General features: G+C 37.7%; 1 protein-coding gene across 4 annotated transcripts in view; it reads left to right on the plus strand.

Moving 5' to 3' along the window:
• COL12A1 (collagen type XII alpha 1 chain) overlaps positions 1–17,949 on the plus strand; it is a 127,980-nt gene that overhangs the window by 29,140 nt on the left and 80,891 nt on the right. For all 4 annotated transcript variants that reach the window (XM_067467785.1, XM_067467783.1, XM_060752919.2 and 1 more), the window contains exons 10-13: positions 297–899; positions 1,836–2,108; positions 4,007–4,279; positions 5,231–5,503. In XM_067467785.1, the coding sequence (XP_067323886.1) occupies positions 297–899; positions 1,836–2,108; positions 4,007–4,279; positions 5,231–5,503 (1,422 nt within the window). The remainder of the gene's footprint in view (positions 1–296; positions 900–1,835; positions 2,109–4,006; positions 4,280–5,230; positions 5,504–17,949) is intronic.

The following is a 17,949-nucleotide window of genomic DNA, read 5'->3' on the forward strand; positions in this document are numbered from 1 at the left end:
CGAAATGGTACTGGGGACAACATAACTAATTACCGATCTATTTATTTTTAGGTTTTACATGATTAAAAAAAATGAAATTTTGCATTAAGAGAGACATTTCTGTTATGATAAATCTGTTCATATATATTTGGCTAAAGGGAAAGAAAACGAGGATTTATACTGAAATCCTCTACATTTTTATGGGAACAGGTTTCATAATACTGATAGGACTTACTTCTAAGCAGAGAAAAATATGTAATTGTCCATACTTGGAGTGTTGTATAACTGCTAAAAACTATTATTCCTTCTTTTTACAGAATGTTCAAAAGGAGTGGACGTCAAAGCTGACATTGTGCTGCTGGTTGATGGCTCCTACAGTATTGGCATTGCTAATTTTGTTAAAGTAAGAGCATTTTTGGAAGTGTTAGTTAAAAGCTTTGAAATCTCGCCTGAGAAAGTCCAAATAAGTCTTGTCCAGTACAGCAGAGATCCTCATACGGAGTTTACTTTGAACAGATACAACAGAATTGACGATATAATTCAGGCTATTAACACCTTCCCTTACAGAGGTGGATCTACAAACACAGGCAAAGCAATGACTTACGTAAGGGAAAAAATCTTTGTTACCAGCAGAGGAGCAAGACCAAATGTGCCCAGGGTCATGATTTTAATTACTGATGGGAAATCATCAGATGCTTTTAAAGATCCTGCCATAAAACTCAGGAACTCTGATGTAGAAATATTTGCAGTTGGTGTTAAGGATGCCGTACGAACAGAACTGGAAGCAATTGCTACACCACCTGCAGAAACCCACGTGTATACAGTGGAAGACTTTGATGCTTTCCAAAGAATATCATTTGAGCTCACACAGTCTGTCTGCCTACGAATTGAACAGGAACTTCGAGAGATTAAGAAGAAATGTAAGTAGTCTTTATCTTGAATGGGAAAGTGTTTGCAACAGATTCTGGGCCCAACAGTATGAACCGTTTCATACAAATCCCTCTCCCATTAATGATCAATGATATATAGCCAGCATCTTGTTAATGACATATATCAACACAAAGCAACTGTGTGAATGGATCACTTCTCCCATGCAATGATCCTCTGCACCTCCGCAATTGTTTAGTGGAGTCCAATGGGCACTGAAGAAAACTCTGATTATGGCCCTGTAGCCATAATCAGGGAGAGATGAAGCATAGTTTTTCCTCAGCAGAACTTTGTGCCCCATCTTCTGATGTAGGAACACAGCTTTTGTATGTATGTTTTAGAGAATAAATTTCACCTTAGCAATAACAATGTAACCTTTGTGAGTTATGATAGCAAACTTTTAATTATTGTTTGAGTTAACTTCATCGCTTTCCTTTATGACTGCATTTTGTGGATGGATGAAGTAACAAAAGTCACATTAACTTTAATATGGCATAATTTGCTCACTAATGGCAGGACTACACATTTATCAGTGAATGTGGATTATTATAGGCCACTCATATTATTGGACTTTCAATACTAATCAAGTTTACATGGATTCGTTCACAGCGTGACTTCACAATGTCAGTCTCCTGTAGAATTAGCATTTTTTGTCACTGAAAGATAGAAGCAGTTACTTAGCATTACTAGAGTAGTCTTATAAACGATACGCTTTTATCTGCATTACACATGGGAATTGTGTTGAACGTCATCCTCACCATTGGCTATGCTAGCTAGGGTTTGCAAGGCAACACAACTCCTGCTCTTAATTTCAGGTTGAAGTATTCTGATTAGCAAGACATTAGGGCAGCGTTATTTTATCCACACTTTTGTTAAATATAAACACATTTTTATCCAGTTTTCTTACTAGTCTTTAAAATTTTGAACAGCTTACTTACCTGCAAGAAATCTACAATTTTCCGAAGTGGGTTCTTACAGCTTCAGAGCTACTTGGTCTCCTGCAGGACCTGAAGTTTTGTCTTACCTTGTCAAGTATAAAGAGGCTGTTGATGGAGAAGAATTCATGGTTTCTGTACCAGCACCAGTTACTAACACAGTTCTTACTAATTTACTACCTAAAACCACATATGCTGTCAGTGTAATTGCGGAATACGAAGATGGTGATGGCCCTTCTTTGGATGGGGAGGAAACAACTTTAGAAGGTATAATTCATATTTTTCTGCATGTTTCTTTATTTTATAAATAAACAAAGATAGAGATGCATTACATGTGCCATTATGGTGCTGTAGTTGCTGGAATCTCCCAGTAGTTCTAGTTTTTTGTTGCAACCAATTTTCTACAATTACAAACGGATCAAATTTTTACTGTATTCAGGTAACATTTTTTGGAAACACTGTAGGCTGGACTGCCTTTAGTAGCCAATTTCCTAACATCTTATATATTTATATTTAAAACCATTTATGTTGATAATGTTTATAATGTCCACTCATATAAAGCCAAGTTCCATTGGTTTTCCTTGGGAATCAAACTGGAAACTGAAATATGAAACCTGATTAAAGCTAATAGATGCAAGTCCATTTTAGTACCCAAAGAATTCACAGAAAACAGAGAGTGCTGCACATTTTTACCATTCTAAAACATGTATATCATATCTCCCTTTTTCAGCCAACTTCCTTGCTTATTTTTAGAGTTACTCTATATGTTGTATGTTGAAATCTGTACTTTGTATGCAATGGCAGCAGGGGTACAGCAGCCATGTACATCCCATGCCCATTCATATTTTTTCAACATGGTTATCCTTGTGTTATCATCCAACTTGATGGTACAGAGGAAATAGATTATAAAATAATATCATTTTTCAGCTTTTCAAATTAATGAAATGTCAAATGTTAAAAAAATACTGCTTTCCAGACATGCCATTAATCTGTTTCACATTCTTTTAGATTCTGTTTACATCTAATCATCTGACTAAGGCTTTTAGAGTGCTACGAAACATTTTGTTTGCATACCATTCTTATTTTCCTCTTCTGTAATAGCATCACTGCATAAATTAGGGCTTATGGAAATATTTTTAAATCAGGGAAAACTATTTACGCAATAAATATAGGTATATCTCAACTGACAAAGTAATTATGTTGCTGGGCTTTACTTTTTTAACAGAAGTATTGATATCAGAGGTAGAAATAACATGTAAAGAATAGGGATAAGTTCCCATACCACAAAAAAGAAGAACAATTCTACATGTTTGGCAAACTTTTTATTCAAAACTAACATTAAAAAACATGTAAGTCTTTCATAAGTAAACAAAAACATTTTTAATATTTAGAGATCATTCTTTCAATAACCTCCACTTTTCTTATGATTTCCATTTTGGTGGTGAAAGCTATGCTTTTTGAATATGCTAGAATAGCCGAAGCAGGTTAAACAGCTTTTCCTTTGTTAACTGCACTACACCTGTATCCTAATGTATCGTGTTCAGCTTACAAATGCAACAGTATAAACAAAATGTCATCAACACACAATAAAATAGAATAAAAACAAAACTCAACATTAGAACACAAAGTTCAAGGGCAGTAAATGCTTAAGAGTTCATATAAACATAATTAAGTTCTTTCCTTTTACTATCTTACCGCTCGTACTAGACAAGACTGATATAGGTGGAGATGCTTCTGAAGATATTTGCACAGGCATGTTAGAGAGCTAGCGAATTCACTCCAGAGTTTATTACAGACTATATAGGAACTATCCAAAGTGCTGAATCTATTTTGGGACTAAAGTTCAACATCTCAGGCCCCTTCCACATAGCTGAATAAAATCCCATATTATCTGCTCTGAACTTGAATATATGGCAGTGTGGACTCTGATAACTCAGTTCAAAGCAGATATTGTGGGATTTTCTGCCTTGATATTCTGTTTTGTTTTGTGTGTGTGTGTTTTTTTGGCAATGTGGAAGGACCCTGGGATAGCTCCCTTAAGTTACCACTGGCTATTTGATCCCTGAGCCAGAATATTTAATGTAGAACATTTTTCTCCCATTTTAGGTGAATAAATCAAAATATGATAATTTGTATTTATGATTTTTTAAAAATTTCTTTTGTAGTCAGGGGATCGCCACGAAATTTAAGAATAACAGATGAAACAACAGATAGCTTTAAAGTTGGATGGTCACCAGCTCCAGGGAATGTTCTGAGATATAGGCTTGTATATAGACCAGTTGCTGGTGGGGAGAGAAGACAAGTAACAGTTTCAGCAAATGAAAGAGCAACAACTCTACAGAATCTGAAGCCAGATACAAGATATGAAGTCTCTGTTACTGCCGAGTACCAGTCTGGAGCAGGAAATCCATTGACTGGTCATGGAAAAACCGAAGAAGGTAAGCTTATTGGATTAAGGATCTCTTTCCACAATAGAATCACTTTCAAACATATTGGGAAATTGTGGCAGACACTACTAATTCCCTAGGAGCTTGCATTTGTATGAGAAATGTAGGATGAAAATAAATTTTGCAAACATGTGTTCTTTACCTTTAACTGAGACACTTTTATAATAAAAGAAAATACTGTGTGTGAACTGGACCTAAATTGATGACCTCAAGCTCCAAATGTGCCTCCTTCAGCTCCTTTGTCCAGAGCAGTGATAGAAATTGTGTGGCCCTCAGGATGTTGTGTGATGCTTCTGACATTCCTTGTTATTGGCCATGCTGGCTAAGGCTACTGAAACTTGCACTCCATCAACATCAAGTGGGCTACATGAACATTTTGTTGTGGGTAGCATTCATTAGAGTGAGATTGATGGTGAATTGGTTTTTGTCAGAAGAATAAAAAGGAAAGCAATTATTTTCCTTCTGCAGCCCCTTTATCCACAAGTTCAAAACCACTATTTGGATAGCATGAATGGGAGCTGTGTAGGGGGAGAAAGTAATCATGTTACTTTGTAATCATTTTCAGTTGCATTTTGAGGTCATCTTCTGCCTCAAAGCATCTGTCATTGTTTGTTATTGTTGTGTTGCCTTCAAGCGTTTACAAATTATCTATCAAGGAGTTTTCTTGGGTAGATATCTTCAGAGGGAGTTGACCTTTGTATTCCTCTGAGGTTCAGAGAGTGTGATCTGAACAGGGTCACTCGGTGGGTTTTCTTGGGTGGGCTGGGTTTAAATCCTGCACTCCAAAGTTGTCGTCTAATGGTCAAACCACTAGACAATACTACCTCCAGTCAATTAAAAGGGCACATCCCACAACATTTGCATCACATATATTTTTCATAAACCTTAAAAATATCAAATTCTCACAAAAATTATTTGTTTGCCTTCTATTACTATGTGCAGTTCTGGGAAGACCAAGAGACTTGAAAGTTTCTGATCCTACAACATCCTCATTGAAGCTATCTTGGAATTCAGCACCTGGCAAAGTACAACAGTACCTTGTAACATATACTCCAGCAACAGGAGGAGAAACTAAAGAAGTGACCTTAAGAGGAGATACTACCACTACTGTTCTCAGAGACTTGGAGCCAGGAACAAGATATGATTTAGCTGTGACTGCCCTTTATGCATCAGGAGCAGGGGATGCTATTTCTGGACAAGGAGACACACTTGAAGGTAAGACCAGCTGGGTTTTGTGAATTATTGCTTTTATACCTGAAGAGCTATTTGACAATAGATATCCTGTGTGAATATATATCTCATTTGGTCCCGAAAAATTAAACCGCAGCACTAATACTAAGGTAGTACACAGAAACCTAGGAATAGTTACGAAGGAAAGGAAAGAAAATAGACATTGTTTTGTTTAACCCTTGTGAAATGATGACTTTTAAGACTAGGCATACATTTTGCTATTGACAGTTTTTGTGGCTTTTATGCAGCCCATTTTCATATTGACATCAATGTTTGAAAGAAACCACTGATATCCCGTGGAAGGGGGTTGGACTGGATGGTCCTTGTGGTCTCTTCCAACTCTATTATTCTATTATTCTTTAGCTGTCTGAGAACTATGGTGACCCTTTGACCTTTTTATATACTATAATATTTTGTCTGAAGGGCAGTTGGAGGGAAGTCCTCTATTCAATGACATTTGTATTCGAAGAATTATGGACTGTAGATCAACCAAGCAGACAGATCACCTGGTGACAGTGTATTCCACTATGTAATAATGTTGTATTTCTTTAGTAAAGTCGAAATGTGCATATTAATTAGCACATTAGCTGCTATTGAATATTCTTTGTTGGCAATACGTTTCCTTTTGCTCTGTCATGCACAGAGGGCCGCACTATTTTGAACATGATCCTTGTATATGTTTCTGATTAAAGATTTTGCTCTGGAGAAAGGTGGGGTTGAACATGTGTCAAGGTCCTACATCATGTGCATAACTATGAATGTGACTACATATAATCTCTATATAATCTATAATCTGACCACAGGAGCCCCCAGTAGCGCAGTGGGTTAAAGCACTGAGCTGCTGAGCTTGTTAATCGAAAGGTCGCAGGTTCAATTCCGGGGAGCAGCGTGAGCTTCCGCTGTCAGCCCTAGCTTCTGCCAACCTAGCAGTTCGAAAACATGCAAATGTGAGTAGATCAATAGGTACCGCTCTGGTGGGAAGGTAACAGTGCTCCATGCAGTCATGCCGGCCACATGACCTTGGAGGTGTCTACGGACAACGCTGGCTCTTCGGCTTAGAAATGGAGATGAGCACCACACCCCAGAGTCAGACATGACTGGACTTAATGTCAGGGGACTACCTTTACCTAATCTGACCACCCCCAAACCATCATAATAGCCAGCAGCTAGATCAGTGGTTCTCAACTTGTGGATGCCCAGGTGTTTTGACCTACAACTCCCAGGAATCCCAGCCATTCTACCAGCTGTTAGAATTCCTGAGAGTTGAAGGCCAAAACATCTGGGTACCCACAGGGTGAGAATCACTTAGCTAGATGGAGTAAAGAAGGTCAATTCCATTGTGATCAGGGCACTGCAGGATAACCTTTACTGCCTCATCCCACCAGTGAATTCTGGTGTTACAGTCAGAAGCAAGAGCCCTATTGATTGTTGGAAAGTGTGAGATGGGAACATTGTCATGCTATGCCCCATTTGCCAGTTGATCAGACAACTATCACTGGATGTGGCTGATAGCTATTAAGGTAGATTAGGGGAGGGGTGATTCATGATTGTGGCACTAGTTTCACAATTGGGAATATGGAACATTTCTGAATATGGAGCAGTGACCGATCTGTAACTCTATATAATGAATCCTTAACATTATGCCAGGCATCATCTTTAGATATAAGTAAATAATTCCGTCAGGCTTTTATGTATCCTCTAGCAACTAATCAGAAGCTTTGAGGATGATCTCGCCATTGACACATCCCTAAATAGAAGAGCCAAGGAATGATTTCCCACAAATGCCTTAAATTGTTTGCAATTGTGATGGATTTAGTCTGATTGCACAACAGACTACATTACAAAACCTATTTTTGTTGTTACTCGAATCATGTTGAATCCATCACAGAATTTTCTTGGAAAGGTTTATTCAGTGAAGACTTGCCATCACCTTTCTCACAGAAAGAGAGAATGATAGTTTCCCAAGATCATTTAGTCGGTTTTCATGGCTGAGCAGAGAACTGAGTCCTGGTATCCCCAAATCCTAGTACAACACTATACAGGTTTTCTACTACAAAACCTATCAGAAATGTTTAAAACAGCAAATGGTGCCTAACTAATAAAACAGATGTGTGGCCACAGCACACAGAACTTCCATACTTCCTTTTGTCCTTTTTACAACTGAACCAGTAATCAAACAAGTAATGGATCTTTGCCACTCAACCCACATGCTGAGATTGAAAAAAGGACTGTGCAGTCTCATAAAGCACTGCCCTGGCTGTGGAAAAGAGTCACCAGTGAATCCTCCTTCCCCCGGCTTCAGCTTTTCATATCTCATGGACTAGCTTATTGGAGAGTCCCTGTCCTGTCCCTCTGCTTTTCAGTAATGAGTTAGCTACTATTGGAAAAAATGTGCTAAGGCAAGGGTGGATAACTTTTTGAGGTTTAGGGGCCTCACATACCCCTGTCAGATGTCAGAAAGCCATAACTCAGCATGCTTCAAACCCCCAAGTTTTACTAAAAATGCCCCTTACACCCTCTCAGCGTTTTTCTATATCCTGTGTCCTCCCCCACCCTATGATTTAGAGGCAAGCTTATTTATCTAAATCTTTAAAATCCCACTTTCAAAACAGGAAATAACGACAAGTCACTTGGGGAAAAGAATTATCAGGGAAACATAGCAAAAATGCCTTCCAAGCCACATAAAGGGTATAATTTTTCAGTTTTGAAAGTGAAAATTGGGGGCAGGCACAGTTGCACTATATGCTAAACGCTGCATTTAGCCATTTGAACTTAATCTATTAAAATTGTTGAAATAATATCATAACTATTTTATAAATTAACATGTATTAACAATTTATTTACCACATCTATATTTTTATTATATGCACTCATAGCAATATTTAATTATGCTCGAAATCCTCTCTTTCCTCCACATTTCTTGATCTTGTTCCATATCTACACCCAACAGAAGTATTTGTTTAAAAGATAAGATAAACATAAAGTATACATTCTCCAATATGGCCTATAATATTTGTTTGGTCAGGCTCCAAGCCTATGATCAAGAGCCAAGAGTTTGTCATAAAACCACATTTTTTCTATCTTATAATTCTGAATTTTTGTGTTAAGTAAAACATGCAATAACTGGAAATCTCTTTCAGTGATACAGTTGATGAGTTTTGCAATGTCTATGCATGCTTTAAAAATGTTCATATTCTGGAATGTATTTATTCTTGGTAGTATAGCTTTGCAAATATTTTATGCATGCATTTTTAGGGTTCTTCAGAAGTCCCCTGATCTTTCTGGATTGTTTTTTGAGGGGAAGGGGAGAGCATATAATTCTGATTCAAGACATATGCAAAATAACAACCACAACAACCAGCATGAGGAAACTGCCATTAATGACTAGGCAGCATTTTGAACTTGTCTCAATTATAATCAGCAGCACTGAAATAGGACAGGTATGCTCCCTACTTTGAAAACTCTTAAACAAGTTGGCTTTTGTGGCCAGAAAGGAAGAACTGTAGGCTTATTGTGTGCAACACAACAAAAGTGTAACATAGACTTGAAAAAACAAGGATAGAAAGCAAAAACAAAAAAACAAAAAAAACTTAGAAAATATAAAAAAGAATGAGAAGCATTGTCACTAAGGTCCAAGTTTTTAAATTCCCATTCATGAGAAATAACTTGTAGGGTAACATTAGTAGATATAAATAGAACAAGTTTCTATTCCTCACTTAGGAGTAAGAAATGCACAGTTAACATTTGGGATATTGTTTATGGCAGGGGGAGGGGGGCATGAAAGATTTTTCTTATTCTTATATATTTGAGTTATTGCTGACTTACAGTGATCCTAAGGGGAGCCTATCACCAGTGTTTTCTTGGCAAGCTTTGTTCAAAATGTCTTTGTCTTTGCCATTCTCTGAGGCTGAAATACAAGTCGAATATGACTCACCCAAAGCCAACCAGTAGATTTCATTCAAGTTGGGATTAGAACTGGTCTCCAGAATTGTATCCCAACACTCAGACCACTACACAATGTCATAAAAGATGAAATATCCATGTATATGATCCTGCCTGTTACGAAACACAAAAAGGGAACTTCATCATAGTAGCCTTTTGTCTTAAATTCTGGGGAAAAAATGCAAGATGTAGCCTTTGAGCTTGGCTTTGATACCATGTTTACATGTTAAAGATCTGTCACTCCTCCTTACATGTCTGCCTTATGAGAGCTTATTTTGGTTTGCTAATTTGCATGCTTACTTCACTTCATTACGCGCCAACCAAGCAGCCAAACAATTGATTACATATCTTGTTATCAAGAGCTTGGGAACTTAACAAGCAATGTTGTCACTACACAATTTCTATTTGTGTTGAAAACCAGGGGCCAAATTACATGTTGTGCTAAATGTATTATTGAACTGAATGTGGCTGGATTTTTCAGTCACATGTTTAGATTTTTATCCTCCCATTTTTGGATGGGAGAATAATGGTGCAGGTATTAAAGTGGGGTTGAGACAACAGGATCTTAGGAAGCAGAGAAATAGGTTTGCTCATTTCCCCATTGTGGTCCATTGTGTTAAACCAGCAAATGAATAAAAAAAACCTCAAGATGACAGTGAGAGGGGTGAAAGGCAAATTTATCCCTGTTGGCTATAGTTTCAGTCCTGACCTTTCCCTCCTCTAATATCTATTTTATTTTGTTTTTTTAAACAACACAGAACAATACATCCAACCGAATGTGTAGTTTGGTCAAATATGTCTGCCTGAAACATGCAGTACATAGAATTGCCCAAGAAACTAAGTGCCATAAATTCACTTTTTGAGGGGCTAGCCTAGTTGAATATCTTCCTATCAGTGAATCATAAATTGAAAGCTCTTTGTTCTTCTTGCTTCATGACAAAGAGCAGTGGACATAGGTTTGTAGGAATGGCACATCCAGTTTCCTAAAGTGAACTTTTAGATTCCTGTAATCATCCCAGCCACTTACCTCACATTACCAAAATTAGCTCTATCTATTGTGTTACCTTTGACTTTTCATTCATAGCCCTAACAAACTCTGCCTCTTCACTCAAGGATATCCTGTTTACTAGAAAGTGCTGATCAATTGAGAGAAATAATTGGAGAGGAAATTTAACCCAGGAAGTAGGCAGGTTTCAGTTTTGTCTTGTATGGTTTCTTTTACATGTAACCCCCATCGTTCACTAACCATTTAAAGATTTATAAAATAAGACCACATACACCAGCTCTCATTTTAGTACCTTCTTGTTTATACGTATGAGAACTGGAAATCTGTTGAAGGTGCATTAAGTCCAAGATATTTGCAAGGATCCCAGCAACTGCAGACAGTAGGTCAAGTTTCTCCATCTGCGATCCATGGGACCCAGGAGGGGCTTCAAAACTGTGAATTGAGTAGAAAATATTTATTTTACTTTTTCCTTTCTTTTACTTTGAAAATGGTCTTTTAAAATATCAAATTAGATTCTTATGCTATTATTTGATTCCACACTCCACTAAATACTACTATACATTGTACAATTGTGATCATCACCATTTTAGGAAGGAAATCTATAGCTTTCATCACATTTCTAGAAGGGTCCATGCCCCCACAAAAGTTAAGTATTATTGCAGTACATTTGCCACAAATTGGTCAACGGTCTACAAGCAAGACACATTCTGCTTTACACCCACCCCTTAGTTTAATCAGTGCTGTGATTTTCTAAGGGAAATACTGCATTTTCTTTGGGTATATAACAGAAACTGTAATAAATACTGTCTTGGTTTTCTTCTGGGTGGCTACTATTTTTCATTACTTTTGGTGGTGTTGGATCAATTGTGCTTCATAGCATTGCCAGCTTAAAAGAAAAAGTAATATTTCACCTCATGGTTCTCCTTCCTTTACCACAACTATGTGTATGTATATTTTTCAACAGCCTGAGCCAAATGTATAGGCCATACTTTAGAAATAAGACACAATGATAAACACAGCAATTGTAATAAGTGGAAACCCAGTAGATGGCTAACCATCAAATGTTTCTGTGAGCTACTGTTTTTCTAATCTGTTTTTCCATAAAGAGGAGGTGGTAAGAGCAGATTTGGCAAGAAATTGCTTGTTTGCCTCACAGTAAAATGTCAAATTACAGGAACAAGCTCTGCTGCTGTCTGTTAAAAATATTAATTTGAACTGAATATAGAATTTTAGTTTTCTTTTTCTTTATTTGCAATTTTGAAAGAGAAATACATTTTATTTCTGAGTTTAGCATAGTGCAACTGTCAGCTACATAACTGTTTCTTGAAACATGACAACAGATCTTTGCCTAATAATATGAATCATCTTAGCACTGCTTTGAAGATACGACATATGTTGCGCATAATGGCCTCAGAACAACTGATCAAAGAAGAGAAACTCAATTAACGTTTGAAGTATAGAACTTAGAGAAGGAAAAATGACATTTAATAGCTGGTTTTGCAAATATACTAGATTTTGAGCTTGGAAAACACTACTGGAATTCTCTGTGACAGTGCAGTTAATGATCTAGGCTCGCATATAGTTAATGCTGCTAAAATAATATAGGTAAAGTGTAAGGTTGATCCACATCTGAGGAAGAATTTAAACAACACTGTAATAAGGACACACACACATATATGGAGAGAGAGAGACTGAATTTAAACAAGAAAAGTTATATGATGTTTTGCCTTATTACAGAGGAATACAGAAGTCCCCCCCCCCCCTTTCTCCCCATGCCCCATGAACACTCATAAAATAGAGTTAGTTTCTGGACTGAAATCTCTGATACTCTTCACTTCTTTTGAATATTTAGCTTCAGTGAGAACTTCTTTCTGAAGGGAAGCACTGTAAAGATGAGTGTTTGTTTGCAGAAGTCTGCTTCCTTAATCATAATTCCAAAGAGATTCGTGGTCACAGATTTTTGTTTTTAGAGTTCAATTCCATCCCTCCCTAGACTCTCTTCTTAATCCCCCTCCATATCTTTTCAGCCTCTTTTCTTTTTTCTGCTAGCTCCTCCTGCTTTCTTCACCCTTCTTCTTTATCTAACCTTCTTGGGTGCAGCTCCAACTCTGGTCTCTGATGGTGGTGGGGCTTATAATTCTCTGCTGCCCGCAGTCTCAGACAAGGAACGCATGGCCAAAGCAAATTAGGAGATGAAGTTACATATCAATATCAATATGGTCACTTGATATATTTGGTTGGAAAAGCTCAAGGAGTTTTGCCACTAACAGAGTTGGCCTTATTCAGGGGCTTCATATGGGGCCCTTGGTGGCACAGTCTGTTAAACTGCTGAACTGCTGAACTTTCTGACTGAAAGATCAGTGGTTCGAATCCGGGGGGGCGGGGTAGATCAATAGGTACTGCTTTTGCAGGAAGATAATGGCACTCCATGCAGTCATCCTGGCCACATGACCTAGGGAGTGTCTACAGACAATGGCAGCTCTTAGGCTTAGAAATGAAGATGATCACCACCCTGCAGAGTTGGACATGACTAGACTGAATATTAATACATTAACATTAATCAAAACATATGGGGCTTTAAAAAGCAAATAAATCAAGTGATATCTATTAGCACATGAAGCTTTGTCTCCTTATTTGCTTTGACATTTCATATGTGCACATTGGTTCTCTCTTAAAGAAACTCGTACATGGCCACCTCTTAGAACTCTTTTCTGTTGGTAATTTCTCTGATCCTGAATGTCGGCTTTCTTGATACAGCCCATCTCTACATTCAATATGCAGTTAACTACCAAAGGTACTGTTTCTCTTAGTAACTGTGGCTAAAGCCTCTTAATTGCCCCCCCACACATTGCAATCTTTGCAAGATTTTAGCAGTGCTTTGAACTTTCAGAAGCTCTTAGCCACCTTGGTATTTCTGATTAGGGATGCTTGGAGTTTGTAGTCCAAAGTAACATTTCTAAGGAAGCTCTGGATTTGAAGATTAATAGTGTACATTCCTCTATCATTTTTCTTTCCTAGCTAGGACATTATCTGTAGCACAAAATGTGTAGCTAAATATAACTAAGATGAATATTTACTTTTAATAATGCTTTCTCATCATTAGTAGAAGTATGTCATCTCTCTATAGGGTTTCTCTACCATTCCCATAGGTAAATTTTAAATGTCTTGTGGATACAAAAGCTCCTACAGATTCAGTCTGTACTAATGCAAGTGACATTTCCTTACATTGGGGTTTTTACCGTAACATAGGAACTTTAGGCACATGTTTCAAGTTGCAAAGTGCTTTCACCATACAAAGAAGCTTTGTGTCTTTGGGGGAGATTTCATGCTGTCTCATGCATTATTTAAATGATAGATTCTACGTTTTTTCATACTGACATTTTCAGGAGACGCTTGCCAATTATCAAACAATCATGTCACTTGTCTATTCTGTGGGAATGCCATATTTTTAGGAAAAAACAAATCAACATAGAGGAAATGATGTATTCCAGAAGAAAACTGTAACTGTCTTCTTATTAATGCTTTTCAAACATAATGGCATATTGCATAATTTCTGAAAGATTGCATAGTAACCGAGTAGTTTGAACATCATGCTAGTTCTTCAGTTGCTCAAACTGATTGAAGATTTCATTGCTGCTGTTGTATGGGTTTTCAGAGAAAATTACAATTCTATATATACCTGCCTGGGGCTAATTCTAACTAAACTTGTAGGATTGTGCTATATATAAATCTAGTAATTCTGTAGTTCTTTTGGTTTGGAAAGTTGGCAGTATACGTGCCCCTATCCTTAGAATGTGATTGTATTTTCTATTTCTAATTCATTGCACCAGAAAGCGGAAATATAAGAAGCAAGTGTAACAAAAAGGTCAGGGATTATTGTAATGGGATTATCCTTCATGGTGATGATTCTTATTTAGGTTTTGTCCATCTTTCTAGTCCTGCTGTTACCCAAGCTATCTTCAGACTACATTGGACAAGTAGGTGGAGTCAGGGCCCATGACTACTATATAATGCAGTTTTAAACAGAATTATATGGTCAGTATAGACTCATATAGTGCAGTTCAGGGCAATGGACAGTTGAGATTAGATGCATATCAGAATAATAGTAGATTCTAGTCCTAGGCAAAAAATAAGTACCGTGGTGGGATTCTTAACATGGTTATTGTTGTTCCCAGTCTAGCTGGATCTTAAGGCTGAGGGACCATTTGTGAGTTCCCTTCACCAAAAACGGGCACAGAAGGAATTTAACAAAATTCAGCAAAAAAAGAAGTGTTGTGGTTACTTAAATACATAGCAATTTTATTTGGCATAGGATTCCATGGATACAAGTTTCTTAGATATTTTATTTTGTAGGATGTCTGCACCCTACAAAAAGTTTATGCCAAAGAAAATCTCTTAGGGTGCAGCCAGACAGCTCATAAAATGTGCGAGCTCCCATGTTTTTACCGGGGAGTATCCAAACAACACCTCAGGTAAAGTGAATTAATTCAACACAAAGCAGGAAAACCCTGCTTTGTGCTGAATTAATTTGGCATGTGGAAAGTGCTGGGTCTTTTAGAAGACCCGGGTCCTTCCAGCTGTGGGCTCTGTGTGGACCAGGCCCAGGGATTGGGGCGCATGACTTCTGAGCCTAATCTACACAGCTATATCAGAATTTCTGGGCACCCCCTCCCCAAAACCCCTTAAAAAGCCTTAAAAACTAAAAATTAGTTACCTGGCTGCCATTATTTTGCTGCCGGCCCTCTCCTGACTCATAGAAAAGGCATGCCAGGAGAAAGGGGCAGGAGCGACTTTCCTCCTGCCCCCACTTCTCATGGTGCAGCATTCATACATGCCAGGAGAGGGCCGGCCACAGAGGGTGGGTAAGTAATTTTGAATTTTTAAGGCTTTACTGGGGGTTTTTCTTGCTGTTTGGGTGCATCTGGCCACCTCCCCCCCAGGAAAGCGTGTGCTTTCCGCTGGTGTGGGTACAGAAGTCTGACCTGACCCAAGTTTTGAAAAAACCAGGTCAGACAGGACTTTTCCCTTCTGTGGAACCAGCCTTAATTTTTAAGATTTCATAAGACTTTGGGTTGTTTCTGTTGCATCAACTGAACATGACTCCCCCAGCCCCCATGATACATTTGAAGTACAGGAGCAGGCTCTTTACTTTCTAGTTAAATGCCATATATAAGTATTATAGGCAGTTACATGGAGAGATACAGGATGGAAACAACATCCACCTCAGCATGTTACCAGTCTCCAGGTCTTCTGGAGATATAATTGACACCATGCACAAAAATTGCAAAACTCATTTTATTTCTTTTCCATTAACTTCATTTCATTATGAGCTTTTTTCAATTCATAGCATTATGCATTTTATTTAGTCAATGGCTGTTATGCCACTTACAGTGGTGAAAGTCTTTCACTCAACAGTTTTTTTTGTATAGCAAATTGTATTATAATCATTATTTTTCCCCAGGTCATAGCCTAATTATTTTACCAGTGGAATTTGTTGTGGTTGGTTTGTAGTTACTTCATAGTACTTCAAGAGTCATCCATCAAACAATGCTTCTTCTTTAGCTGTTGAGGTTGTATGGAGTTACCATGAAGGAAATCGATGCTTGTGACCCATTCACAGAAGTACTTTAGCTATATTGAACATGTGTAGCTATATTTGGACTCATCTGTTTGCTTTAGTAGCAAGCATGATTCTTTGGGTATTAAGACATTAAGAGCCAGGGACATATAGGAAAACTACTTAAATGAAGTTATTGTCTGTGCCTCAGTATAATGGAAACAGTAGAAATGGAAATAAAATTTTGGAAACACTCACCTTTGCAAAGAGTTTGGCTTTTTAATATAGTACCCCAAATTGTTTCCAAATCTTAAGAGCACATTATACTCTGGCAGGGATGGAACAGGAATACTTTCCAGTACAGAAATGATGGAACCTTAGTTACCCCTGGAGCGATTTGACATCTACACTTAACAGTAATAGAGTGTTTCGCCATTTTGGCTATGTTGCATAAAGAGGTACTTGTAATGTTGCTGACACCATGAAATATATTTCATTCACACACAAATAAAATGTACTTGTTGACAGTCTGGCAAAAACAGGCTGTTGAGGAATATGTAGTTTAAAAAGGGTGAAAGGAACACAATAACAACATCTGCAAAAACATTCTAAAAAGTCAAACAATCTTTAACATCCATCAAACTAAATAAAGGCAGTGTTAGTCAGTAGGACAAAAAGTTTTCTGAAAGCTTTTTGCCACCTTGCCCAAAAGCCACATATGAGAAAACTTAGAAAACCATGGTAAGTGATACATTATCAGTTCTATGATTGAGAAAGCCTTATTCATCATCCTTGCCAATGTATCCTCTAAAAGTGGGAACATTTAAAGCAGAGACATATTATATTGTGTGCACATATAACAAACTAACAGAGATGATGGAACTGCTTCAAAGTTAGTACAATATGCTCCTGGGGGCTTTCATCCTTTCATAAACTAGAACACCTTGTTCTGGATAATCCTGGAATGGACTACTGACTCAGTCCCATGGTAAATCTGACATTTCTTTGGTCCACTTATGAGAAGGATGGAAACATGTTGTACTCTTTCAATTATTTTGACCTATTTCTAAAAAGCATTATGAAGAAAAAATGCTAATGAATTTGTGCAAAATTCTTGCACACTTCAGTCAATACTTTTGTCTCTATGATATTTACATAGAGTTCAGGAGGACACTTCCATGTTAAATCTGTCTGCCAATCAGTGTATTATTTACATAATGCAGTGTTTCTCAACCTGGGGGTCGGGACTCCTGGGGGAGGTCACCAGTGGTGTCAGAGGAGTCTCCAAAGACCATCAGAAAACACAGTATGTTCTGATGGTCATTGGGGTTCTGTGTGGGAAGTTTGGCCCAATTCTATTGTTGGTGGGGTTCAGAATGCTCTTTGATTGTAGGTGAACTATAAATCCCAGCAACTACAATTCCCAAATGTTAAGGTCTATTTTCCTCAAACCCCACCAGTGTTCACATTTGGGCATATTGAGCATTTGTACCAAGTTTGGTCCAGATCCACCATTGTTTGAGTCCACAGTGCTCTTTGGATGTAGCTGAACTACAACCTCAAAACTCAAGGTGAATGCCCACCAAACCCTTCCAGTATTTTCTGTTGGTCATGGGGGTTCTGTGTGCCAAGTTTGGTTAATTCCATTGTTGGTGTTGTTCAGAATACAGTTTGATTGTAGGTGAACTATAAATCTCAGCAACTACAACTCCCAAATGACAAAAGCAATCCCCTCCAACTCCTCCAGTATACGAATGTGAGCATGTTGTGTATTTGTGCCAAATTTGGTTCAGTGAATGAAAATACATTCTGCATATCAGATATTTACATTACATTTCATCACAGGAGCAAAATTATAGTTATGAAATAGCAACAAAAATAATTTTATGGTTGGGGATCACCACAACATGAAGAACTGTATTAAGG

This window comes from Anolis sagrei, chromosome 1, assembly GCF_037176765.1.
Source record: "Anolis sagrei isolate rAnoSag1 chromosome 1, rAnoSag1.mat, whole genome shotgun sequence".
NCBI lineage: Eukaryota > Metazoa > Chordata > Lepidosauria > Squamata > Dactyloidae > Anolis > Anolis sagrei.